Raw genomic sequence first — 25,188 nt, 5'->3', positions numbered from 1 at the left:
TTTACATGACTTCATCTCACTTTTTAAACTTAGCAGTGCTGAGGGACACATGCTGCTGTGCACGTATAAAGGTCAAGAGAGAACTCTGTAGTACCTGCTCTCTCCTTCTAGGTTCCAGGGACTGAACTCAACTCAGCAGCCTTGTGCAACCATCCATGGCCCTATTATTAAGTTTTTTGAGATTATGTTTTGTTATATTGCCAAGATTGGCCTTCAAGTCTTGGGCTCCACTGATCCAATTGCCTTGCAGATAGCAGAGACCACAGGCAATTGCCACCCCACTGAATTTATTTTGTATATCTTCTTTTTAACATTTAGTGGAGGGGCACACACACAGGCCAAGCATGAGTGTGGAGGAACCTGGGGATTGAAGTCATCAGGCTTAGCAGCAGGCCCTTTACCCACAGAGCCACTCTCTCCCTGGCCTGCACACTGACACTTGAAGCACAGAAATGCATGCAGGGGAGTCAGTGTAACTCACTCGAAAGGACAGGGCAAAGGCACAGCCGCTATAGGACACGAGACACATTTCTTCTTCTCTGTCTCTGACTTCCATTCTTGTCCTCTATCCCCGTATTCCTTCCCTAGCCTGTTCCAAGACTTCTTTTAACACCCTGCCCAGACTAGGGGGACTTCTGGTTTGGTTCCACCACTCCAGACGTCTCTAGTTTCTCCTTTTCCTCGCTGTCATACATCTGTTTGCAGTGTGGACGTGTCACTCTCTTGTGCTGCCGCACCCAGGACAATTGTCCAACAGGGAAGAAGCAGGCTGTTCTATCCACACCCCTCCCTCTTAGTTGTGAGCACGGGCAGAGGCTCCTGCAACTTAAAGCTCCAGACCAACACCCAGATTCCAGGTCTCTTCCGCTCTCCTGCTGGCTGCTCTGGCACCTGCCAGTACAGCAAACAGGTACTTGCTGACTCCTCTGCTCCGCTCCAGCAAGCTCCAGCAACCTCTGATGCCTTACGATGGCCACATCAATTCTTCTGCCTCTCTGCCCACCCTCTTCTGGGTCAGTGGCTCTGGAGACAGTGTGCTGAGTATTGAAGGTGCTGCAGTGCCCGTTCAGGTCCTTGCTCTGAGAGGATCGTGGTCACACTGGCCTATGGACTTGTAGGTATTATTGGCTTGCTGGGAAATTTGGCTATGCTGTGTGTGTAGGGCAATGTGGTACAGTAGGTGTGTTGGTATATCCTGACTTATCAGGAAGCCAGGATATACTTAGAGCTGCGATAGGACAGCTGGGGGTGAGTAGAGCCGCAATAGACAGCTCTGGGTGGGGGGTAGAGCCGCAATAGGACAGCTCTGGAGGCTGGAGCTGCAATGCGACAGCTCAGCCCTGGAGGAAAGGCGTGCTGACTAGGGGAAACCAGACTACCTGAAGCTGGGGTGCGGTGAGGAATGGTCTCCCCGCAAGATACAGGGATCCTGCTCTTCTCCTCTAGGGCCGCAACAGCCGAGTTCTGCTCTGTTCCCTTAGGAGAGAGTCCTAGCTGAGCTAGCCTATCTGGTTCTCTGGTCCAGGAGGTTTCTTCTGCTAACACTCTGCTAAAAGGAAGCCCCCTGAAGTCCCCTGCAGAAATGTAGCTATCTCCTCTGGCTCCGTTGTTACTTTTCCTCCACTGGCCTTGCTCAGTCCCCTTAAGGAGCGTCCTAGCAAGGTTCTTCCGCTCTGTTCCGCCTTGCTGAGGCCCCCTAGGGAGCGTCTCAGCAAGGTTTTCCCTAAGGGACATCCCAGCCAGGTTCTTCTGCTTAGCGCTGGCGAATGAAGGTTGTCACTGAAGACTCAAAATTTTGAGAAAGAGCCGGGCGTTGGTGGCGCACGCCTTTAATCCCAGCACTCCGGAGGCAGAGGCAGGCGGATCTCTGTGAGTTCGAGTCCAGCCTGGTCTACAGAGCTAGTTCCAGGACAGGCTCCAAAACCACAGAGAAACCCTGTCTCGAAAAACCAAAAAAAAAAAAAAAAAAAAAAAATTTTTGAGAAAGATTTATTTGGGAAGGAGGAGTCCAAGAGGGTGGCTGCCTCTGCCAGGGAGAGATTAATGGCAGCTCTTAACTGGAGCGGTGGAGAGGCTTATATAGGACTTCTTAGGGATGACCTTTTCCCAGGAAGAAGGGGGATTGGTTAGTTTTTCCCTGCTCAGGGATTGGTCAGAGGCAGAGAAGGCTCTGACTTCATGGCCAAACTGTGTTTCTTTCATTGGTTCTTTTTACCTTTTTTTTTTTTTAAATATTTATTTATTATGTATACAATATTCTGTCTGTGTGTATGCCTACAGGCCAGAAGAGGGCACCAGACCCCATTACAGATGGTTGTGAGCCACCATGTGGTTGCTGGGAATTGAACTCAGGACCTTTGGAAGAGCAGGCAATGCTCTTAACCACTGAGCCATCTCTCCAGCCCCCTCTTTTTACCTTTTGACTCCAATCTGAGGACCAGGGCATAGTTCTTTACTGGCTCTGATTATAGTGACAAAGGGTGTTTCTCTGACACGAGTTTCAGAGCCAGGGAACATGTCTTTAGTCCTGGGTTTAGGGATGAAGATGTTTCTCTCCCTGGCCCAGGTCTCAAACACAGGGTGCTCAGTGATTGGTCGGTTTCCTACACTGTGGGTACCAGGTAACTATGCTCAGCATGTGCCTGGTCCACCTTCTGATACCTTTGTCTTCAGCCTGGCTCTGGCAGACCTGGGGCTGGCCCTCACTCTCTCTTTCTGGGTAACTGAGTAAGCACTGGACTCACACTGGCCTTTTGGAAGTGCCCTCTGCAAGGTAATCCTGACGACTCCTGGCCTCAGCATCCACGGCAGCACCTTCCTAATCACAGCGCTGAGTGTTGCCAGATACTGGGTGCTGGCCATGGTTGTGAGACCAGGCAGGCACCTGTCTGTCTTCTGGGCATGTGTGGTCACCCTGGCAGTGTAGGTGGCGGCAGCCCTGGTGACTGTGCCCACAGCAACCTTTGGGGCTGAGGGTAGGTTGTGAGGTGTGCGCCTCTGCCTTCTGCGTTTCCCCAGCAGATACTGGCTGGGGGCATACCAGCTACAGAGGGTGGTTCTGACCTTCATCGTGTCTTTGGGCACCATCACCACCTGCTGCTGCTGGCTTTTCCACAGAGTCGCAGTGGTGCAGGCCTCCGTGGTGGCAGGACAGCTGAGTGGTAGCCCGCTCTGTTCCTGTCCTGATGGTTTCCTTCGTCTTCTGCTGGTTTCCCAACCATGCAGTCACCCTCTGGGGCATTCTGGTAGTGGTTTACCTGGTGCCCTGGGACAGCACTTTCTACATCATCCATACTTTTTTTTTTCCTGTCATCACCCACTTGGCACACAGCAACAGCTGCCTCAACCCTGTGCTCTATGTCTTCTCTGGTGCCAGCCTCAGCAAGTTCTGGTCAGTGCCTTCAGGGACCCCTGGTCAAGGCCTGTGTGGAAGTGGGAGATGGGTAGCTGGCACCAGAGCGTGGACTCTCGACAAGCCCAAACACAAAGGGACACCTGGATGCCACCTGGACGTTCCCGTTCCCTTTTCTGAGATCTACCAGGGGCAGAACCCACAGATTCTGGGGAGAAGCTGCGCTCTCTGCCAGTCTGTAGGGTCCCCAGGGAAAGTCTGACCTTTGATCACCAACTGTGGGTGTGGCAGGACCTAGAAGCTGGAGGCCAGGCCGAAAGTGGGTGTGGCAATACTTGTCCCCAGAGGTGGCGAAGAGAAACCGGGACTAAACCTCTGCACCATCCAGACTGTCTGACCTTTCGTGCCCGTACAGCACAGGATACCTTCCCTGGATGGGGTCTAGACCAAATCAGACATGGGTTCTCCTGGTCTCACTCTCTTCAAAACAGGGCATCCCTTAATCCCTCTTTGGTACCCAAACCAAAAATACCTTCTCTGGCCATTCAGTTTCTTATCATCTCAGGGGTAGCCAAAGAAACGACACATAAGCCTCCGCTTTTGCAGCAGGAAGAGGCCAGAGCGGGGCTTGCTGGAACCTGTGGTTCCAGTCAGGAGATCCTGGATGTGTAGCCTGGTGAGAATAGTGAATAGATCCACATCCTTCAGTCAAGCACGGAAGGGAGGCAATTACAAGGGAAAGGGTGGGGCGAAGGGAGGGGTACAGAAGAGGTCTGGAGGATCAGGAAGAATCAGGAACCAAAGGCTGAGTTTCAGTAGCATGCCAGAGTCCGTGGTCTAACCCATCCCCCTTGGGCGAATTACCCCTCTATATCAGCTTCTTCTTGTTTGCTTTTTTTCAAGACATGATTTCTCTGGGTAGCCCTGGTTGATCTGGAACTCACATTGTAGACCAGGCTGGCCTCGAACTCACAGAGTTCTGCCTGCTTCTGCCTCCCAAGTGCTGGGATTAAAGGCGTGCCCACCGCCCACCTCAGGTTTCTTTTTAAGTTGGAGTGGGGTCTCATGCGACTCAGGCTGAGGGTAGCTTGAACTCTTTAATCTTGATCCCAAAGGCTAGAATCATAGGCATGTGCTGACACATGTAGCTTTCTTAGTTCGGTTTTTTCTTGCTTCCTTTCCTTTTTCTCCCTTCATTTGTGTGTGTGCTCACACTTGCATATGTGAATGCCAGAAGCAGACGTAAGGTTTCTTCTTTAGTTTATCTTTCTCAGAGACGGGGTCATACTACATCTCCCTTTCCTGGAACTCCTAATGTAGTCCATAGATGCACCTGCCTATGCCTCCCAAGTGCCAGGTTATAGGCATGTGTCGCCACACTTGCTCTTCCTTTTACAAGTTACGCTTGTTTGGGCAAGGAGACGTGCTACTTCCACGTGGAGACCAGAGGACAGCTTACAGTCAATTCTCTCCTTTTGCCATCTGAGATTCAGGGACTGAATCTAGACTATCAAGCTTTGTAGCAAGGACCTCTACCTGCTCAAGTATTTTTCTTAATTTTTTTTGCATGTGTATTAGTGTTTGCCTGCATGAATATTAGTTTGTTGGGTTTTGTTTTCCTTTTTTAAATATATATTTTTGTGTAGTGGTGCTTTGCCTGAATGTATGTGAGGGTGTCATATATCCTGGAACTGGAGTTACAGACAGGTATGGGCTGCCATATGGGTGCTGGGAATTGAACCTGGGTCCTATGGAAGAGCAGCCAGTGCTCTTAACCACTAAGCTCTCTCCAGACCCTGTTGAACCCCTGCCCCAAAACCAAGCTTTTGTTTTAAGACAAGGTTTCTGTGTGGTCATGGCAGTCCTGGAACTCACTCTGTAGACCAGGCTGACTTTGAATTCAGAGATCCATTGTTTTCTGAGTGTCATTCTACCTGGCTGTCAATTTTTTTTAATTGAAAATAATTATGTAAATGTGTGAGTGCCCAGATAGCAGCTCCTCTGGGGCTTATTTTGGGGAGCTATAAACTACCCAGCCCAGGGTACTGGGAGCCAGATTCAGGTCCTATGGAAAATCAGCAAGCACTCTTGACTGTCAAACTAGCTCCCCAGCCCCACCTTCCCTTGAGAAAGTGTCTCACACTGACCTCGGAGCTGACCTATTGGCTTGACTGGCTGAGCAGTGAGAATCAGGTGCTGCTGCAGCTGGCTGAGCAGTGAGAATCAGGTGCTGCTGCAGCTGGCTTTTCTGTAGGCACCAACGGCCATGCATACTCAGGGCCTCACGGCTGCATGACAAGGACGGTACCTCCAACTCAATAAAGGCTGGCCTGGAACTCCTGATTTTCTTGTCCTCCCTCCCAAGTATTGGGGTGCTGCCATGCCCAGCTTTCGATCAGTTTTCTAAAGGCTGGGACTGTATCTCAGTTGATGGAGAATTCAAGATATTCCTAAACTACATAGAGTCCAGGACCAGCTTGGGGTAGAGGACTCGACAGTGCCGGAGGACGCAGTGTTACTATTATTTGCAGTTTCCATGGAAAATGGAGAGGAAATAGGGCAGCTGACAGATAGGTACAGGACACCATGAAGGTCCTGGTATATGGAGTACAATGAGAGTCTCGCACAAAAGAGATATGGTCATGCATACCCATACATGCACGCCATAGACCACATATATAATAAAACAGTTTTTTAAGGACCAGCAAGATAGCAAGCAAAGCAGGGAAAACACTTGGCACACAAGCCTGGCAACCTGGGCTGGACTGTCAAATCCACATAGAGGTGAACTGAGAGACCTAAGTATGCAAAGTTGTTCTCTAACCTCCATACATGTGCTCTGACATGTATGTCACCGCACACACTAACACTTCCTAAAATTACAAACGGTAACAAATAGCTGGGCATGGTGGCACATGACTTTAATCCCACCACTCTGGAGGCAGAGGCGGGTGGATCTCTGTGAGTTCAAGGCCAGGTCTACAGATGAGTTCCAGGACAGGCTCCAAAAGGTACAGAGAAATCCTGTCTTGGAAAATAAAAACAAACAATAACAAAAAACAAAACAAAGAAACAACAACAAAAACCAATCTAGGCAGCAGCTGTGAGTGCGGTGCTCGGAGCAAAGGTGCGGAGCACCTGACTGGAGTTCAGGCTCTGCTCCATGTACAGACACTGGATACTGTGGTGCAGGGGAGGAAGAGAGGGAGATTCCCAGACTCACTGGGCACTCCAGCCAAATCAGCAAGCTCTAGTAGCTTCAGGGACACACTTGGTTTCAAAAACTCAGGTGAAGAGCAACCAAGGATGAAACCAACATCAAACTCTGCAAAGAGAGACGCTAACTAAAGGATTAGGCCTTCAAAAACCCCCTTTGCGGGTGTCGTCTGAGCAGAGGGCCCCCTTGGTTTCCATCTTCATTTAAACGATAATGACCTAAGTTGTTCACCAGGAGGGATCTTACTGGGGTCTGCTTCTGGAATGAAGGGGAGGTACAGATGGATGGAGCCCCCTACTCCAGGCCCTCCCTTCAGGACCAGTCTCTGGGATGACCAGTCACTCAAAATCCCAGAAAGGCAGCACCCTGTGGGGGGGAGGCAGCACCCTGTGGGGGGAAGGCAGCACCCTGTGGGGGGAGCCACAATACCTCCAGGTGCCACTGCCCGTTCCACCCAGTCACCCAAAGGTTTGAGGAGTCGCTCAACTCACGGCATATTAAAGGATGGGAACGAGATTTAATTAGCCTCTTGATGTTTAATTTCCTCTTTTTGATAATGTTTAAACTGGCTCCAAAACGCCAGGCCTATTACTAGCCATCAGGAAGGTGAGAAATCTTCCCTCCCCTGAGCTTTCTTCCAGCTGCCCCAGCAGCGCCTCTAAAGGCCTGGCTGGGACCGGATACTCTCTCTGGGGGCATCTGCTTTACAGAACCCCGAGGGTAAATATCAACAAGACCAACTCAAGTAGCTGCGTGTGGCCCTACTTCTGATGGGTGGAGGGTGAGGAGGTAGGGTGGGGAGGGGTGAGAGGGTAGGGGGTGGCGACGGAGAACTGGGCACCCAGGCTTAGAGCCCCCTCCAAGGGAGCAGTATGGTTTAGGTAAGGAGCTGAACCCTGGCCCCCAGAGCACGCTGCCACCGAGGTTTGAAAAGGCAGCAGTGGGGAGAACAATGAAGACCTGAGGTTCAGAAAGCATGGCGAGGGACGGGAAGATGACAGGATGGGGCTGGCTCTGTGCTGATAATGGGGTGGAATCATAGTAATAAGGCAGCAGAAGCACCCCAGCTTCTAGAACTCATACTCTGGGACTCAGTCTCCAGGTCCTAGGTTTTCTCCTCTCTGGAGAATGCTGGGGAGTTGCACTCCTCTCTCCTGACTTGACCACTGTCTCCTCTACTTGACCTCTGCGTGCTTAGTGCTACCCCTGAACGCAGCTACTGAGCCATCGGAATGCTCGAAACTGTGTGCTGCTGTGTGTAAGGCAGAGGGCCTGGCAACCGATCTGCACCCATCCTGCAAAGGAAAACAGCAGAGGCTGGGGCTGGGCATACTGGCTCACGCCTGCATTTCCAACACTCGGAGGCTGCGGCAAGAGGATTGACGTGAGTCCAAGGCCAGCCTGGGCTTCACTGCAAGATCTCGTCTCAAAAATAATAATAAAGTAAATAAATAAACATATAAAACAACTCCTATGGCCCAAGAATCCCATGATTGGCTAGAAAGTGTCTCGTAAGGGCCAGAGGCTTATGGAGGGGAGTATTGGCAGCGTCTCAAAGCCTGCTGCCCATGCAATGCCAATCCTCCTTTTTAGTTAGGGTCCTGACACCCTTCTTCTCACCCTGCATCAGAGGCTGTGGGGGTGTGCATGCACTCACCCTGCCCTATGGCCTAGAGACAGGAAGTGGGATGAACCAAAACAAAGAACTGAAACCACTTACTGCCTTTCCACTGGGCAGCATGAGCAGGGCTGCTCCTCTGAGAACTCAGCCCTGAGTCTGACTCTGTGGGAATGAAGCGTGGGGGCGGGCAACTAGAGAGGTGGCAAGGGCCAGATGTGATATCCAAGCACAGCATACAAATAAGATGCAAACCAGTTTTCTAATATTGGAGCCACCGACAGCCCCTGGAGCCTGGGTGCGGCTTCATTTTCATCATTGTAACTTTGAGATTTTAACGAGGGTTTGGACAGCTTCGTTTTTTTTTAGTGGCCTCTTCAGTGAGGTAGTGGCAGCCCCTTTATAGAAACCGTGGTCACTGCCTGGCTGCAGGCACCGCAATCCTTAGAGTGGGCCATAGAGACAGCACCTGGTGCAGTTCAGGTCTTGAATTTTTTTCCCTGCTTGGGTTTTTCTTTCTTTCTTTGTTGTTACTGTCTCTGTCTTTTTGTTTTTAACAATTAACTTGGCCGACACATGGCTATTGCTGGTGGCTATTGGGGTGCACTGAACCTCCCCGCTTTCTTGCTTACGTTTCAACCACAGTTGCCGTGGTGGGAGATGAGGTGAGGGTTCGAGGTTCCCTAACCCACCTTAGAGCTTCTTTCAAATGACTGAGGAAGAATTCCGAACAGCAGAGCCCTGACTGTAGATGAAAGAAGCCACTGTCTCCCCAATTCCTCAAGTTCAAAGACATGGGGCTAGAAGTACCTACAATCTTCTTTTAAAAATATAAAACACGTGCAGTTGGCTTTGGTACAAAAAAAGAAAACAAAAACAAAACATTCTGGTCCCTGTGGATTTTTCCTCCCCCACCCCAATACATCATGGCCACCCTAGCCTCGACTCCATCAACCCCAAGGAGCCGGATTTCCATGGAGGATGACGAGAAGGAAGACCAGCAGGAGGAGCCTAAGGAGAGGGGGGGACACAGCCCTCCTTAAAGGGGCAGTAGGTTCTGTGGCCACGGATGGGAGTCACTGGAGTGGGTGTTAGCCTGGAGCCAGCAGTTTGTGGCTAAGCTACACGTGTCCCAGCGGTGTGAAAGGAAAGGTCCTCTGGTCCCTATGGCTTGGTTCCCATGTCCCTGGTCCTTTAAGTCTCACTCTCCCCCACATAACCAATAAACAATAAATAAATAATTTTTCCTAAGTAGAGGGAAGAAGGCATGAAAAACTGGCATCTGTGGTGTAGCTCTTGGATGCCACCTGGGGGCTGTGGCCTCTAAATCCCCAGTCCCACATGGCCATAGGCATCCAAGGATCCCAGGAGCTGGCAAGGACAATCAGCAGTTCTTTCAAATATTCCCTCATTATTGGCAGAACGGGGTCCCCAAGGTTTGACCCCTTTACTAATTAATGTTCTTCAGTGGGGCACCAGGCAGGAGGTGGGGGTCCCCTTAGCTCTCCGAAGCTGTAGGCTCCCCATCTCGGCTTTCTGTCTCCTCCGGGATGTCCTGCATTCGGGTGAAGTCTGGAGAGTGAGACAGGGTAGAGGTGGTGAGGAGTAGGCTCACACAAAGGCCCCTATGCAGACATGGGGTGCGGTCTCTGGGCACCCTGGCAGGATGACCAACCCCTCAGGCAGCAAAATCACTGTTAAAACGTGAAACCCCGAGAGGGGTTTGACTGTTTTCTCTCCATTAGGAGGTGGCAGTCTTTAAACTGTTTTACTTTAAAATGAATTTCTACTTGTAAAGGTTGGGAGCCACCAACCAATTAGAAAAACTGCCTCTCAAGAGTTCTACTACCCTTGGTGGTGACGGCGCACACTGACTGTCCCAGTACTTGGGAGACAGAGGCAGGTGCATCTCTGAATTTAGGCCAGTCTGGTCTACAGAGGGAGTTCCAGAACAGCCAGGGCTACACAGAGAGACCCAGTCTCAACAAACAAACAAGAAAAACAGCAGAAAAGGAGCCCCCCCCCATTTGTCACCACACCGCAGGAACCTTCCCTGTACTCTTGGAATAACTGAACCTCAGGAGCCACTTGGCAGTACTTTCAGAAGTCCCAGACCCGGACCCCAGAGGGTCTCACCTCGAGGACTGTGGGGTGGAGATAAGCGGCTACTGCCTTCCTCCTCACTGCCTGTGTCGGGGTCACTGCTGTCCTGCAGCCGCTCCTCGGGGCTACCAAGCTCCGGCCTCTCTCGGTCTTCAAAGGGTCGGGGGAGGGAACGGACAGTCACAGGCAAATCCAGGCGGTCATGGCCTCTGCTGGGCTATGGAAAACAAAAGGACAAGACCAGGAGATAGAGCAGGCACTGGTGGGCGAGGGCAGCAAGCCCTCCAGGATCTCAACACACCTCATCTCTTGAGGTTCACCAATGACCCCCCCATCAATAGATCGACCGCCAACCGGCTCTCCTCCCAGTGAGACAACCGTATTGTTGCCTTCAAGGCTCATCTCTATATCTGCTGGGCCCAGTTGGTTCTCCAGCCTCAGGCTTACATACAAGGACTCCAGGTATAACAATGCCCGCAGTGCCCCACATAGACTACTAGGAGAAATCTGGGGACAACAGAGCGGATTCGCTTGTTGAGGTGCTGGAGATTTGCACAGGCCTCTACCACTGAACTTGCCTCGAATTTCTTTCCAGTTTAACTCGTATGTTTTTTTAAAAAAATATTTTTATGGTTTATTTAACTTTATGTGCATTGGTGTGAAGGTGTCAGATCCCCTGCAACTGGATCTTCAGACAGTTGTGAACTGCCATGTGGGTTCTGGGAATTGAACCCAGGTCCTCTGGAAGAGCAGTCAGTGTTCTTAACCACTGAGCCATCTCTCCAGCCCCTAACTCATATGATTTTGCCTGTACGTGTGTACACTTGTGTATAAGGAAGAAGCCAGAGGTCTACCTCAGGGGTCTTTCCTTAAGAGGCATTCATCTTGTTTGATGAGACAGGCCTGCTATTGGCTTGGAACTCATCAAAGAGACGAGGTGAGTTAGCCAGAGAGCTGGGAGGGTGAGCCTGTCTCTGCCTCCCCTCACTGGGATGGTGAGCAAGGCACCATCAGGCTTAGGACAAAGGAAGGTTCTGAGGGATCGAGCTCAGATCTCACATTTACAACTGAGGCATTCCCACAGCCCTATTAGTATTGTCATTAAAGTCCCTTGTGTTGTCACTTGGAGATTATGCCCAACAACTAAGTGTCCTTGGGGTTCTGCAGGCTCTCCTGTTCCTGAGATTCACTCCACCACTCCAGGAGCTTCACCTGAGGGGGATTGAAGCTCAAGTAGAGAGCGTCGCCTGCTGGAAGGCTGCGGCGCCGAGGGTCCAGAGGCCTGCGGGCCCAGGGGGCCTCCGCTGTGAGTGGCTCATTTTGGCCCAAGGCTGCCAGCTGTCGGCGGGCCTCTTCGGCCTCCCGCTCCAGCAGGGCCCGAGCTTGTTCACTCTCCCGGAGCCGGGCCTCCAGGCTGCCAGCTTCAGTTGCCCGCTCTTCACCCAGCCGCCGGCAGCGTCTCAGCTCCTCCTGAAGCAGCGTGTGTTGCCGCTGCAGCAGGGCCAGTTCCGTTGCCTGCTTCTCAGGAGCCGCAGGAGCAACCACAGCCCGGCCAGCTTCGCCATCCCGAGAGTTGGCTCGGGATAGCTTTTCCCATCGGTCAGGACCCTCGGGGAATCGGGCTTCCATCAAAGTGTCCTGCTGGGCCACAGCAGCCTGAGGATGGGATGGGGCCAAAAGGTATTTCAGAAGCCACCTACCTGTCTCTCAATCCCGGGGACCCAAAGAGCTCGCCTTGGGGGAGTATGTAGGCCTGTTAGGAGGACTGTCACCTACAGGGACACCTCGGGCTGGTTCTTCCCTTTCTTCCCCATTCCACCCCTTGCTCACTGACCTGAAGGCCATGCAGAAGTCCGTACAGATTGACCAATCGCTGTAACGCCTCCTATGGAGAGAGAAAGGATGGATGCACCAGTGCCCAAGCTTAGGATAAGTGACCAGAAGTTGTAAAGAAGCTGTGGAAACAGTAGTGCCTAGAGACATACTTTAAGTCCAGATGCCCCCCCCCCCAACACCCAAACTAGGGGATGATTTCTCAGATAGAGACCAGTTTCCCTTTCCCTCTATCTCCTCTACCGCAGAGTCCCCACCTTACCTCCTGGGGTGACCTCAACTGATTTCCATTCCGATCCTGCAGAAATGGACAAGGATGGGGAGTCAGCAGGCACAGACACACCTGGGGGCCGCCCCCAGTGGCTTTCTACTGAACAGCCACACGCCAGCTGTGCCTTCCTCTAGCCACTCCCTGACTCTCTTGAGAACCCACCTTTTGGCTGGCATCTGAGTCTGCTCTACAGAGCTCAATGGAGCCATTGAAAGTCCTGGCCTCTCCATCTGTTGTAGAAGAGAAAGAAGAGAGGACACTTACCTCCTTAGGGGCCTGTAACCTCCCCGCCCCCTCTAGCCACTCCCACCTCGCTCTCACGCCCCATACTCACTAGCAGTGACCCCAGGACTGGTGTTGCCACTATCAGGTTCCAAAGGTAAAGCTGGTTCTCGGGGTGTCAAAAGCAGATCAGCACCAGGCCCCACCAGCAAGTCTTTCAGGCCTTCCACTGAAGGGGAAGAGGAGGCAGGGACAGGAGACAATACCGAGTGGGATTCATACGACACACAGTGACTGTTCAAGTATTTAGGGAGTCAACATTGAGGTTGTAGGGTTTCAGTCAGCCATGTTGCACCCAAGGGACCCCAAAGATGTCCAAAGGGCAGCAAGGCTGACAGAGGGAGGGGCATCCAACAGCAAGGTCAGCTCTCTTCCCCGCTCTTCCCAGGAACTGGACCAGGACAAACCCTCAGGGGCCTTTAAGGGTTGTGGGGTTGAGATGGCCCTGGTCTGAGCGACAGCCTTGCCACTTCAGAAGGAGAACCCTCACCTTCACGGATGGCATCTCGTAACAGCCGCTCGCCTCGAGGGGACTCAAGGGACTCAGAACGGAAAAGGCCCCTGGGCAGGGCGGGCAGGGGCATCCCACTGACACTATCTTCATCTGCCTGGAAGTGGGTCATCTCAGCAAACAGTCCGACCTTCTCCTGGAGCAGCTCCACCAGCGCCCGGTCCTTTTGCTGGAGCTCCACTGTGGACAGGAAGAGGTAAGCATGGAAGGAAAGGCCCAAGGACCCAAAGAGCTGTGAAGGGGCAGCCCAAGGGACAGGGTCAGCACAGGCAGAGGGGCAGAACTTAATTCTGGACTTGGAGCCTTCCCCTGCCCGCCTCCCAAAAACCTTGTGTGTGATATAAATCATTGTTAACTTTGTTCATAAAAATCTGTGAATCCCCAGCACTCAGGAGGCAGAGGCAGGCGGATCTCTGTGAGTTCGAGGCCAGCCTGGTCTACAGAGCTAGTTCCAGGACAGCCAGGGCTACACTGAGAAACCCTGTCTCAAAACAAACAAAACCAAACATGTGAAAAGGGTCCAGGCTGTCTCTCATCTCTCCGTGCTCATTTAGAGCCCGTGCAGAATTTCATTTGCTCCCTGGCTCCCTGCACACTCAGCTGTGCTTCCCAGAGTGACTTGCAGTTAGATGCTGCTACATGACTGACTTCCTGCCTCATGTGTGCCTAAGGCTGGTCTTAAACTCCATAGATAATTGAGGATGCTCTGCTCCCCAATAAGGACCAAGAATTTGAATACTTAGTACCCAGTTGGTGGCTATTTGGGGAAGGTTAGGGGGTGGAGCTTTGCTGGAGGAAGTATGTCAGGGGAGGCAGGCTTTGGAGTTTCAAAAGACTCCAGCTCTCTCACCTGCTCCAGATGTTTGCCACCTGCTGTTCCTACCATCATGAACCCTCTGGAACTGTAATCCCCAAAAAGTCCTTCCTTCTTTGAGTTGCCTTGGCCATAGGGTTATACCACAGCAATACAAATGTAGTTAAGACAGCCCGACCCTAGTACTGCCTTCCAAATGCTGGAGTTACAAGTGCACACCACACACCCTGTTCTCATTTTTTTTAAAAATTGTGTAACTATTTTTGGTTGTTTTTGAGACAGTTTCTGTGTGTGTAACAGCCCTGGTTGCCCTGGAACTCGATTTTGCCTCAGACTCAGAGATCCACCTGACTCTGTCACCTGAGTGCTGGGATTAAAAGTGTGCACCACCAAGCCTGGCATCAACATTTATTCTTATGCATATAGGTGTTTTGCTGCTTTTATGTCTATGCACTATGTACATGCAGTGCCCTCAGAGGCCAGAAGAGGGCATCAGATGTCCTTGGGACAGAAATCACACACACACACACGCCTGTATATTCATATATACACATATACATATTATGTATGCGTATGCACATATATGTATGCATGTGTATGTATTCATCTACACATGCATATGTATAGATGTGTATATATATGTATACACACATACACACACATATGTTTACACATACATACACACAAATATCTATTTGCACCAATATTGCACTAGATATAGATCAGGCCACATGAAGCTTTCATTATTTTCCCCTAAGATTTATTTATTTTTATTTTATGTGTATAAGAATTTTGCCTGTTAGACTGGAGAGATGGCTCAGAGGTTAAGAGCACTGACTGCTCTTCCAGAGGTCCTGCGTTCAATTCCCAGCAACCACATGGTGGCTCACAACCATCTGTAATGAGATCCGGTGCCCTCTTCTGTCATGCAGGCATACATGGAGACAAAACACTGTGTACACAGTAAATAAATAAATCTAATAAAAAAGAAAAAAGGAAAGAAAAGAATTTTGCCTGCGTGATTGTATGTACACAATGCTTGTGACCGAGGTGGCCAGCAGGCATTAGGTCTTCGGAACAGGGTTACAGACAATTGTAAGTCACCAAGTGGGTACTGAGAACTGAATCGGGCGGGGTCCCCCAAAAGAGATGCAGAACTTCTTGAACCTCGGAGCCACCTCATCAACCTCTTTCTCATCTTTTCCAGAGCTGCATATTTGTATGGCTATGCCGTAAACCGACGCACGCCCTGCAGGGAACTTACTCTTGATCCTCCGGAGGTAGGCCTCATCCTCTGTCTCGATCAGAGGGAAGTCCTCCCTAGAGGGACATCTGCAGAATAACAAACAGCAGGCTGAGTTTGTGGAAGAGACACCAGCAACCATCCTGTCCTTCGCACACACTCTACAGACCCCTTCTAGGGAGACGGCCTCTCCCACTGGGGTTCCCTTTGCTCTGCACCAACTTTCCCCACCAACCACTAAGGAAGGTTATATAGAGCCTGCACTGAGGACGCGGCTCTGGGCCTTGGACACACAATCTCTAACTTGGGGGGGGGAGGGGTTATTCTGTAGAAACAGTCTTTAAGAATGTATTAGTCAACTTTCTTGTTGTTTCTCGTGTTTTTAGCTTCTGATCCTCTGCACGTCCCCACACCTGATTTACGTGGTGCTGAGGATGGAACCCGGGGCTCCCAGGTGAGCACCCTATCACTAACTCTGTTGTAGTTTTTTAAGACCTCAGCCCAAGTGAAGTGGGTCCTGAAATCCTTTTTTTTTTTTTTCTCGAGACAGGGTTTCGCTGTAGTTTTAGAGCCTGTCCTGGAACTAGCTCTTGTAGACCAGGCTGGCCTCGAACTCACAGAGATCCACCTGCCTCTGCCTCCCGAGTGCTGGGATTAAAGGCTTGCGCCACCACCGCCTGGCTGGGTCCTGAAATCCTTATGCACCAAAGTTGACCTTTAACTCTGAATCCTTCTGCCTCTGCTTCCCAGGTATTGGGTTATAGACATCCATGCCACACCTGGCTGTTGTCAACATTTTCTGCCTGAGCGTCTACTTTTTCCCCATTTAGTTAGACATTTGGCTGATGACTTCAAATCCAATGTCCTAAGGATTTACTGCTTTAGCACAACTGACTTACTTCCTGAATCTACTGTGTGGAATTTATGGATAAACCGCACTCAACTTATTAATATCAATGCTTTAATTATCCTATTCTTTCAATTTTAGAAAATAAAGATAAAATGCTACAACCCAAATAAGAGCCTTTTTCCTATTGCCAGTGCTGTTAGTGAGGTTACACTATCACTAGCTGGTAGGGAAGTCACCACGTAAGAGCTATGTAACCCCTTGTCAGTGCAGAATACTTTGAGGAATAGCGGGGCTGTCTGACCATAAACTATAACTTCATGTATCTTTCTTTCTGCTTCTTCTTTAGACAGGGTTTCTCTGTTCTGGAGCTGGCTATGGAGACCAGGCAAGGCTGGCCTCAAACTCACAGAGATCTGCCTGCTTCTGCCTCCCGAGTGCTGGGATTAAAGGTGTGCGCCACCACCGCCCCCACCACCGCCCGGCTCATGTATCTATCTTGGCTCATCTTTTCCTCCAATCTCTGCCCCAGTTTCTCACGATGGGTTCTGTTACCAAGGAGTATTCTGCCTAGGACCTGAGACCATGGGACCCCGAGGCCATATATACACACAGGTGGCAGGCACACACTCACACGCGCACGCTCTGCTGAATGACACGGATCCAGGTACTACGGTCATCTCGGGACGCTGTGTGCACCTCGTACATCTCAGGCGGGCCAGCACTGATTAAAAACATCCCTTTCGCCTGGTTGGCAATGTCTCTTACGATCAAATTCTGTAAGGATACCACCGAAGGCTTGTCCTGTCAGGGAAAAGGAAGAATTAAGACTAGGAATGTTAACCCTTCATATCTTGGTTCTCAGTCCTAGAATATCAAAGGGATTGAAGATAATGCTGTGTATGTAAGATCACAGGCCAGTACCAGCCAAGAATTAGAAGTGCATGTGAGACCCTTGACATTCATATCCCCCCAGGGATCTCAATATGTAACCTGAACTGGTATTGAACTCATGTAGCCCAGGATAGCCCAGTTGCAATCCTCATGCCTCTGCTTTCCCAGTACTGCTATTACAAGCTTCTGCCAGCTATGCTTTTGTTGCTGTTGTTTTGCTTTTTGAGACGGGGCCTCACTATGTAACCCTTGACTGGCTTGGAACTTGCTATGCAGACCAGGCTAGGCTTGAACTCAGAAGTCTGCCTGCCTCTGCCTCCCAAGTGTTGGACTAAAGGTGTGTTCCACCATTCCACAGCAGAGTTTATTCATTTATTAGAGTTGGGATCTCTCATATAGCCCAGGCTATACTTGAACTCACCATGTGGCTGAGGATGACCTCGAACTCCTGATCCTCCTGCCTCTAACTCCCAAGTGCTGTCGTTACAGCATGTACCACTGTATCTGGCTTCTGAGCTTTATCTTCATTTCTACAAAGTAATGCTAACGATGGGCTTTCCTCACAGGACAAGCATGCCTGTGCACGGCACTAGCACCTGGTAGCTGCTCTTACTTATTATATAGAATTAACAGGTATAACAGGTATTTATGTCTTTCTTGGGTCTGATAAGAACAATGAGTAGGAGAACAGAAGGAAGGCTCACCAGGGCAGGAAAGATGTACTTCTGGTCCTTTTCCTGGAGAAACACTAGCACATCTGTCATCAGCAACAGCAGCACATCTGGCCAAGATACAAAGTTGGAAAATGGTCAGCACTAAAGTAAAGCAACTGTTTGCCTTCCTCCCGAGGACCAGCTCCATAATCAGACGTGTCTGGATTCCCTAACAAGAAGGGAGGTATTCTAAGCCTTTAATTCCCATGTCCTGCATCTGACTAATGCAGAACCTTTTTAGGTATCATTTTATTTATTTGTTTGCTTGTTTAAATATTTGTTGTTGCTGTTGTTTTCCTCTTTCTTTCTTTCTTTCTTTCTTTCTTTCTTTCTCTCTCTCTCTCTCTCTCTCTCTCTCTCTCTCTCTTTCTTTCTTTCTTTCTTTCTTTCTTTCTGTATTTCTATTTGCTTATTTATCTATACTTTTTGATTTTTCAAGATTTTTCATCCGGGCGGTGGTGGTGCACACCTTTAATCCCAGCACTTGGGAGGCAGAGGCAGTGAGTTTGAGGCCAGCCTGGTCTACAAGAGCTAGTACCAGGACAGGCTCCAAAGCTATAGAGAAACCCTGTCTCCAAAAACCAAAACCAAAAACAACAACAACAAAAGATTTCTCAAGGGTTTCTCTGTAGCTTCGGTGCCTGTCCTGGCACTCTCTTTCTGTAGACCAGGCTGGTCTCAAACTCACAGAGATCCACCTGCATCTGCCTCCCAAGTGCTGGCATTAAAGGTGTGCACACTGGTGTTCTTGCCTGCATGCATGTCTGTATGAAGGTGTCAGATTCCCTGGAAACCGAGTTACAGACAGCTGTGAGCTGCCATGTGGGTGTAAGGAATTGAACCCGGGTTCTCTGGAAGAGCAGCCAGTGCTCTTAACCACTGAGCCATGTCCCAAGGCCCCTTTTTAGGTATTCTAATGAACTGACACAGTTCTGCTTCTTACTTTTGCACAGCAGAGGGACAAGGTTAGCTTCCAGGAAAGCGGCACTGCAAGGCCGTCCCACCAGCCTGGACTCATCTCATCTCCAACCCCAGCAAGCCCTGCTTCACTTCCAGGCTCTCAGAGCCTATGGGTCCTGCACTCCCAGGAAGGGAGGAACCAACGACCAAGTCTACAAAGACCTGAATGCCATAGTCAAGACTACACAGCCACCCTCGGCCTGTGGGGATTTTACTAAACTGTGGACACAGAGGGGAGGGCTTTTGTTAATCCCTCAGAAATAGAGCTCTCCAGCCTTGCTATTTTTAACCCTCAATGCTTTATATTCTTAGCTGCTGCGTGGGAGGGATGGGAAGGAGAGAAACGGATGGAAGAAGAAGCCTGCTAAAGACTGACAGTACCCAGGCCCTAGGAGTAGGAATTTCACAACACAGCTGGAATTTCATAAGGGCTCTGGCTTCAGGTATCCCCCCACCCTTGACCTCTAAAATCAAAGTTTAGAGTTGCTATTTTCTTGTCCTGATTTAGGTGTAAGGACTTTATCAGTGCAGATAAGTTCTAATAAGGGAGCCTGTGGAAGAGTGCCCAACCCCCACGCAGGCCTGTAGCCGGTTCTCTCTTTCCAACCTCCCTGCCCTTCAGGGTTCAGGCCCCACTGTGGGTCTCCCAGATGTATCTCTGTTGTCCTAGCAGTAGGGATTATGACTGGAGGAATCTCCTTCTCATCTGCATCTCTATGACCCTTTGGTTAGGACAGATAGCTCGCTGGCCACTCACAGACCACAGAAATAAATGCATTCCTATAAAGACGTCCCTGCTGGCCCATACTGTCAAATGCAGAGTTAGACTTCTGCAACCATAGGTTGGTTACCTCTTTGCCTCTGGAATCTCACCCTTGGTGGAAGGCTACAGTCCCGCAGGGTGGCCGCAAACCTGTTCAGATAATCTAACCATGACTTATCAGGTCTGCCAGCGGGGCCACTGACCTTTGAAGCGACCTGCGGCTGTCTTCCAGAGCAGGCAGCCATCGTGGATAAGTTTACGCCGCAGAAGTTCCTCTCGGCCAAAGGGGCCCTTGCCAGGCACAGGGGTCTGAGCCCGAGGGTCCATTCGGTTGTAGATCTCCTGCAGGCGGGCCCCCTTCTCCAGCTCGTGCACATCCTGGTCTACATTGGACAGCAGCTCCTTCACCAGGCCTAGCGCTGCCGTCAGGTCTTGGCACTCTTCCTCACCGTGAGAATGCTGCAGGATCCGGTTGATGAGCACTGGGTATTTCGTGATCCGCTGAGTCACCAGCAGAATGCACTCCTGGACCCCATGTCGCTTCAACACAGCCGAGCGGGTCACTTTCTGTAAGGGAAGATGAAAGACTAAGGGGACAGAAAGACTGGGAGCCCAGGCTCTGCTGCTGGCCCACCCTGGCATCTGCCCCATGTTGGCCTCTGGGGAAGAGAATGTCACAGGTCTGTGGTGATGACCAAGTCAATAGGATATGAAAACGAGTCTATTGTCATCTTGCCCAGTGAGGAGTGGCAACTGACAAGGTCTGGTTATGGTACATGGAAGGCAGAGACAGGGGAATTGCTGTGAGTTCGAGGCCACTGTGGTTTACATAGAGAATTCCACGACAGCCAGGGCTTATATAATGAGTCCCTGTCTCAAAACAAAACAAAAAACCCAAAGAGGCCAGGCAGTGGTGGCTCATGCCTTTAATCCCAGCACTCAGGAGGCAGAGGCAGGCAGATCTCTGTGAATTCGAGGTCAGCCTGATCTACAGCCTGAGTTCCAATACAGGCACCAAAGCTACACAGAGAAACCCTTTCTTGAAACACCCCCCCCCCCAAAAAAAAAACAAAGAAACCTAAAGAGATCTAAGAGCACACAGGCTCCACAAGGGTGTTCAAGTGCCTCCCTTTATGCATGCGCAGAGAGCATATGCTATCCTGGGGGTGGGAGAGGTTTGGGCCATGAAAAGGCTGAGCCTGGGCTTGGAAATGCTTGCTTACCCGGATGAACTGCTGGAAGCGCTTGTCTCGAGCGTACAGCTCCTTATAGAGCTTTAAGGCCTTGGTGTGGCGGCTGCAGAACTCCGAGTAGGTCTTGCGCATTTGCTCAGCGTTGGAACCTGAGAACTAGAAGTCGGGACAGCAAGACCAGGTCAGCACACCTCTGGCCTCCTGACAGTCAGCTTCCTCCTCTCCAGTTCTCCTCAGCTTCCCTTCTTGCTACCAGAGTTTGGTTGGAGGTAAGAATTGCTCACTCTTTGGCTAACAACACAGTGGGAAAGAACTGACTCCCAGAATGGTCCTTGGACCATCACACGCTCACACGCATTCCTGTGTAGGCACACTCACGCACATAATTTTTCTTAAGGAAAGAGCCCTGTACACTAGTGCGCCTCTTTAACTCAGCACTTGGGAAGCAGAGGCAGGTAGATGTCTGTGAGCTACAGGCCAGCCTGGTCTACATACGAGTTGCCAGACAGCCAGAGCTACATAAGACCGTGTCTCAAAGCAAGAAATGCTCACTTCTGTCCTAGCTCCTTCCGCAGACATCACCTAGAAGCCCTGCCTTTTCCTACCTGGTTGATGAGCAAGTCACCCAGACGATGGATGACAAAGTTCCGGGTGCTGCCTGGACATAGGGCCTGACGCCGGCGTTCCAACAGCTGACTGAGGAAGCGTGTGTGAATGTCACTGAGCTCATCCACGCAGGGGAACAGGCCCTGGACTACTCCAGGCTCCAGCTGCAACTCTTCCAGCATCCCGGTGCGGAAGAGGCGCGTCATGATCTTCAGTGTTCTCACATGGTGCAGCTCTGTCTGGATCAGCTCTACGAGACAAAGGGACATCTGTCTCTGCATCCTACCTTGGACACAACTCATGATGCCCCAGGGTCTTTTAGGAGTTAACTCCTCCATGACTGTCATCTTAGGTCATTTTCGAGTTTGTTTGTATCTCTATGCCTTGTCATTTCAAGCTGGGAACAATTTGAGGGCAAGAATCATGTGTGCCAAGTGTGAAGGTTTCCCTGTTCCCAGCACAGGGCTGGGCGCTGGGCGTGGAAGAGGCAGAGTGAAGACTGGGGACCGAGTGAAGTCGAGATCTAGGCGGGGTCTTGGGAGCTGGGTGTAGTGGTGCATGCCTGTAATCCCACTACTCAGGAGGCCAAGGCAGGAGGACCGAGAGTTTGAGACCAGGCTGGCCTACACCCCGAGACTCTTCTCTAAGAAAAATAAGATTAAAAAAAAAAAAAAAAAACCCGAACGGCACCAAGAAGTAGGTGCACAGGGACATGGTGTCCTGACAGGTGGGTAGCACAGGGCAGATGCAGTCAAGCAGGGTCTGGTAGAAGCTTGTGTGTCCCTGGGGCTTACCGTAGATGACATCCTGCTGCTTCATCACCTCCTTCTTATGCTGCTGCAGGAAGCTGCTGTCCACCGCAAGGCTCCACGAATCTGCCGCAAAGTCCTTCTCATCCATCTCAAAGTCACTCATAAGTTCGTTGTAAATCACTTCTGCACCTGGGTATCGGTGCAGGAGCCACCTCAGAATGCAGCTCTCCTCTCCGGACCTGGGCCCTTCCCTGGATCCTCTCCCTTCCTCCCTTCCAGGCTTCTCACACCAGCCATCTCCTCCATGCTGGGCCTGCTCACCTTCATCAATAAGGGATTCCACGGACAGGGTTCGGTTCCGCATGTTGAGGGAGTCTGTGGACTGGGAGAGGATCCGACGCAGCCCCAGGGGAGACTCATCATTGAAATGTCTGAAGGAAGTGGAGGCCATCTACATCACCCCCACTCGGGCAGGAGGTCCCTCCCCAGGTCAGGCCCCTAAGGACAGCTACTCTGTTTGAATTTATCTTTCACATATCTGTCTCCAGTTCTGAATTCATGGGCAGAAGTGGTGCTCTCCTGCCAGGACCCCTCTTCCCCAAACAGAAGCTCACCCAGCAATGTTGGTGGTGGAAACACTCTTGGCCAAAGACAAGGAGGAGCGGCCACGCCGTGAACCTAGCAGGGACTGCCGAAAACTATCAGAAGGGTATATGGCGGAGCTTGGTCGCTCTCTGGTGGTTGCTGTAAGGAAGGAGGCCAAACAAGAAAAAACTGAAATGCTCAGCCCTTTGGTCTCCCAGGCTCAAGTGAACTGCTCCTTACAGACAGAGACTGGCAAACCAATCAAGAGAATGTCTCTGTTCACTGTGCAACCCCTCAGCATGAATTAAGAGTGTTCTTGGCGGCTGGAGAGATGGCTCAGAGGTAAAGAACACTAGCTACTCTTCCAGAGGTACTGATTTCAATTCCCAGCAACCACATGGTGGCTCACAACCCTCTGTAATGAGATCTGGTGCCCTCTTCTGTACTGTAGGTAGGATACATGCAGGAAGAACCCTGTATACATAAAATTAAAGATCTTAAAAAAAAAAAAAAAAGAGTCTGTTCTTATTTGTTCTTCAACCCCAGAGAAGCCTGTGAGCAAAGCGAAGGCCAGAGAGGTGAGACCAGTCTGGAGAAGGAACTTGGGCACTATGACGTGTGACAGCTGTCACAGACAGTTCCCAAATGAAGAATAGATAAATGCCAATCATAAAAGGATGTTGCAAGGCTCAAGTAACCAGACATCCTTGTCCCTCAAACCTATTTGGACTTGTCTGTCTTGACAGTAACCCCAAGATTAAGGACCATCCCTACGCCACCCCCCAAGACACTTCCATTTAAAATGAGCTGTCTGTTCCCGGGTATGACCTCATGGGGGCAGTAGAGATCATGGGCTCAGGAGCTTGGTGGTCCGGGGGCCCATGGGAACTTCCCAATTACTCACTCTTACTTCGGAGAGAAACAGACTGCAGGGCAGTGTTGTTCTTCAGCAGAGCAGCTTTCTGTTGCTGTGGCACAGAGCAAAAGAGAGACACCAAGAATAGCTGTCACCCAAAGACTCCCACACCCAGGACAAGCCAGAACCTAGCAGCTTCCCTGCCCTCTAGTTAGGCAGGGCTGTGGCCTAAGGGGGCAGGTCTGGGCTGCCCCATGGCAAGGACAGGGACATAGGGGAGGGAATGAACGGAAAAACAGACAGATACTGCGATCCCTGCCCTCTCCCCCAACCCTCGGCCCACCCTGCCCTCTCACCTTCTGCTTGACCTTGGTACAGTTGGCCAGGGTGTCTTTACAGCGGTTGTGGATAGTCACATTGCAGGCTGGGAGGGTGGGGTAGAGAGGGTGAAGGGAGGGCTGGGTGGCACAGGAGGGGACACACCCACATGTAAACACCCAACTTCCTAGGCCGTGCATTCTGAGACAGTCTTCCCAGCTTCCCAGAATCTCATGCCAATCCCATTCAGCAGGAATGGAAGTAAGAGGGGTCTGCGACCCAGAAGGCTGAGCCGTCCTGTGGCCTGAGCAGATGACGCTGGCTGAGGAGCAACGGGGCCTCCCCAGACCAGACGGCCCTGGCCCCCTGAGGAAAGCTCCCTGCACCCTTCACAGATGAGGAATTTGGTCTGGATACTGTTCCCTAGCCCAGGTCACCCAGCTGGTGAAGAGTTACAAGCTAAACTTCAGTGTGCCTTAATCCAAAACCCACACTCTTGCCCAGTGGTGGTGGTGTATGCCTTTAATCCCAGCACTCGAAGGGCAGAGGCAGGCGGATCTCTGAGAGTTCGAGACCAGCCTGGTCTATAAAGTAAGTTTCAGGACAGTCAGGGCTACACAGAGAAACTCTGTTTCAAAAAAACAACACACACACATACATGCACACACGCACACACGCACACATGCATGCAGTCTTCTGCACTAACTCCATCCAGACTGCTTCTCCCTTCTAGGCCTGGGAAGTTCTGTTCCTCCATTAAGGCAAACTACAGCTCCCACACTCCATCTGCTTCCGCCCATCCCTCACCCACCTCTCCATGAAGCAGGAAAGGAAGAAGGAAGAGCAGACCCTGGGCTTAGGACCGTGGACTGTCTCCTTCCTGACCTGCCTTCAGTGCTACAGCTCACCCCGAACCCCCCAACACCACAGGAAACTGCTACCTCGTGCAGACAATGCCCAGTACCATGCTCACTTCCACAAATACAAGGCTCATAGGGTGGGGCAGAAGGGGACGACGGAAGCAGGGCTGTGGCAGTGTCTACCCTTGGAGCTCCCTTCTCCTACCCCCAACACCTAGTGTCTCTGGATCAAACCTCCGCTTTCCACCTGCTCTCAAAATAGTGCTACCCACCTCCCCTGTTCCCCTGGCAACAAGCTTCCGGATTGAGTATTTTGTCAGATCTCCAGAGGGATCTAGATTGGGGTCCCTCCTCATCCTTTTAGCTCTAAATCAAGTGGTAAAGAAGTAGGGAGGAAGGGCCCATTAGTTCTTCCCGGGGTTCCTTCCCAAAGTCATGAAGGGAGTCAGAGTCAGGCCACAACACTACTCAGGAGGAGGCATGGGGCTGGGGGGCAGGGCAGTGCTGCAGCCTTTGCACTGGTGACCCAAGGAGGCAGCAATTCCTCTCTGTATTCCTTCAGTCCAGAGCCACCCTGGGACAGGGTGAAGGGTGGAT

At 51.0% G+C, this 25,188-nt stretch overlaps 2 protein-coding genes across 10 annotated transcripts in view; one reads left to right on the top strand and one right to left on the bottom strand.

The window, feature by feature from the left end:
- The first annotated feature begins 563 nt into the window (after window positions 1–563).
- Window positions 564–6,119, top strand: Rxfp4 (relaxin family peptide/INSL5 receptor 4). The gene is given in 6 exon segments (XM_050166390.1): window positions 564–1,082; window positions 1,085–1,149; window positions 2,608–3,093; window positions 3,095–3,354; window positions 3,357–3,429; window positions 3,431–6,119. Coding segments are annotated over 6 exon segments (1,191 nt in total). The 5' UTR covers window positions 564–959; the 3' UTR covers window positions 3,615–6,119.
- A 133-nt stretch (window positions 6,120–6,252) lies between these two features.
- The window catches only part of Arhgef2 (Rho/Rac guanine nucleotide exchange factor 2), a 57,247-nt gene continuing 38,311 nt past the window's right edge, over window positions 6,253–25,188 (bottom strand). For 8 of the 9 annotated variants that reach the window (XM_050166381.1, XM_050166382.1, XM_050166384.1 and 5 more), the window contains 19 exons: window positions 23,770–23,837; window positions 23,462–23,525; window positions 22,587–22,716; window positions 22,294–22,403; window positions 22,015–22,161; window positions 21,220–21,470; window positions 20,645–20,770; window positions 19,625–19,988; window positions 17,690–17,766; window positions 16,726–16,895; window positions 15,266–15,333; window positions 13,167–13,367; window positions 12,729–12,845; window positions 12,557–12,624; window positions 12,386–12,421; window positions 12,125–12,175; window positions 11,503–11,946; window positions 10,324–10,507; window positions 6,253–9,759 (listed from right to left, as the gene is read on the bottom strand). In XM_050166381.1, the coding sequence (XP_050022338.1) occupies window positions 9,686–9,759; window positions 10,324–10,507; window positions 11,503–11,946; window positions 12,125–12,175; window positions 12,386–12,421; window positions 12,557–12,624; window positions 12,729–12,845; window positions 13,167–13,367; window positions 15,266–15,333; window positions 16,726–16,895; window positions 17,690–17,766; window positions 19,625–19,988; window positions 20,645–20,770; window positions 21,220–21,470; window positions 22,015–22,161; window positions 22,294–22,403; window positions 22,587–22,716; window positions 23,462–23,525; window positions 23,770–23,837 (2,750 nt within the window). In that variant the 3' untranslated portion in view covers window positions 6,253–9,685. The remainder of the gene's footprint in view (window positions 9,760–10,323; window positions 10,508–11,502; window positions 11,947–12,124; window positions 12,176–12,385; window positions 12,422–12,556; window positions 12,625–12,728; window positions 12,846–13,166; window positions 13,368–15,265; window positions 15,334–16,725; window positions 16,896–17,689; window positions 17,767–19,624; window positions 19,989–20,644; window positions 20,771–21,219; window positions 21,471–22,014; window positions 22,162–22,293; window positions 22,404–22,586; window positions 22,717–23,461; window positions 23,526–23,769; window positions 23,838–25,188) is intronic. The other variant, XM_050166383.1, reaches the window with a different exon arrangement.

Source organism: Alexandromys fortis, unplaced genomic scaffold (assembly GCF_014885135.2).
Source record: "Alexandromys fortis isolate MF-2015 unplaced genomic scaffold, M_Fortis_MF-2015_v1.1 scaffold_152, whole genome shotgun sequence".
Lineage (NCBI taxonomy): Eukaryota > Metazoa > Chordata > Mammalia > Rodentia > Cricetidae > Alexandromys > Alexandromys fortis.
Note: the sequence above shows the minus strand (reverse complement) of the source record. Positions and strands in the feature narration are given on the sequence as shown.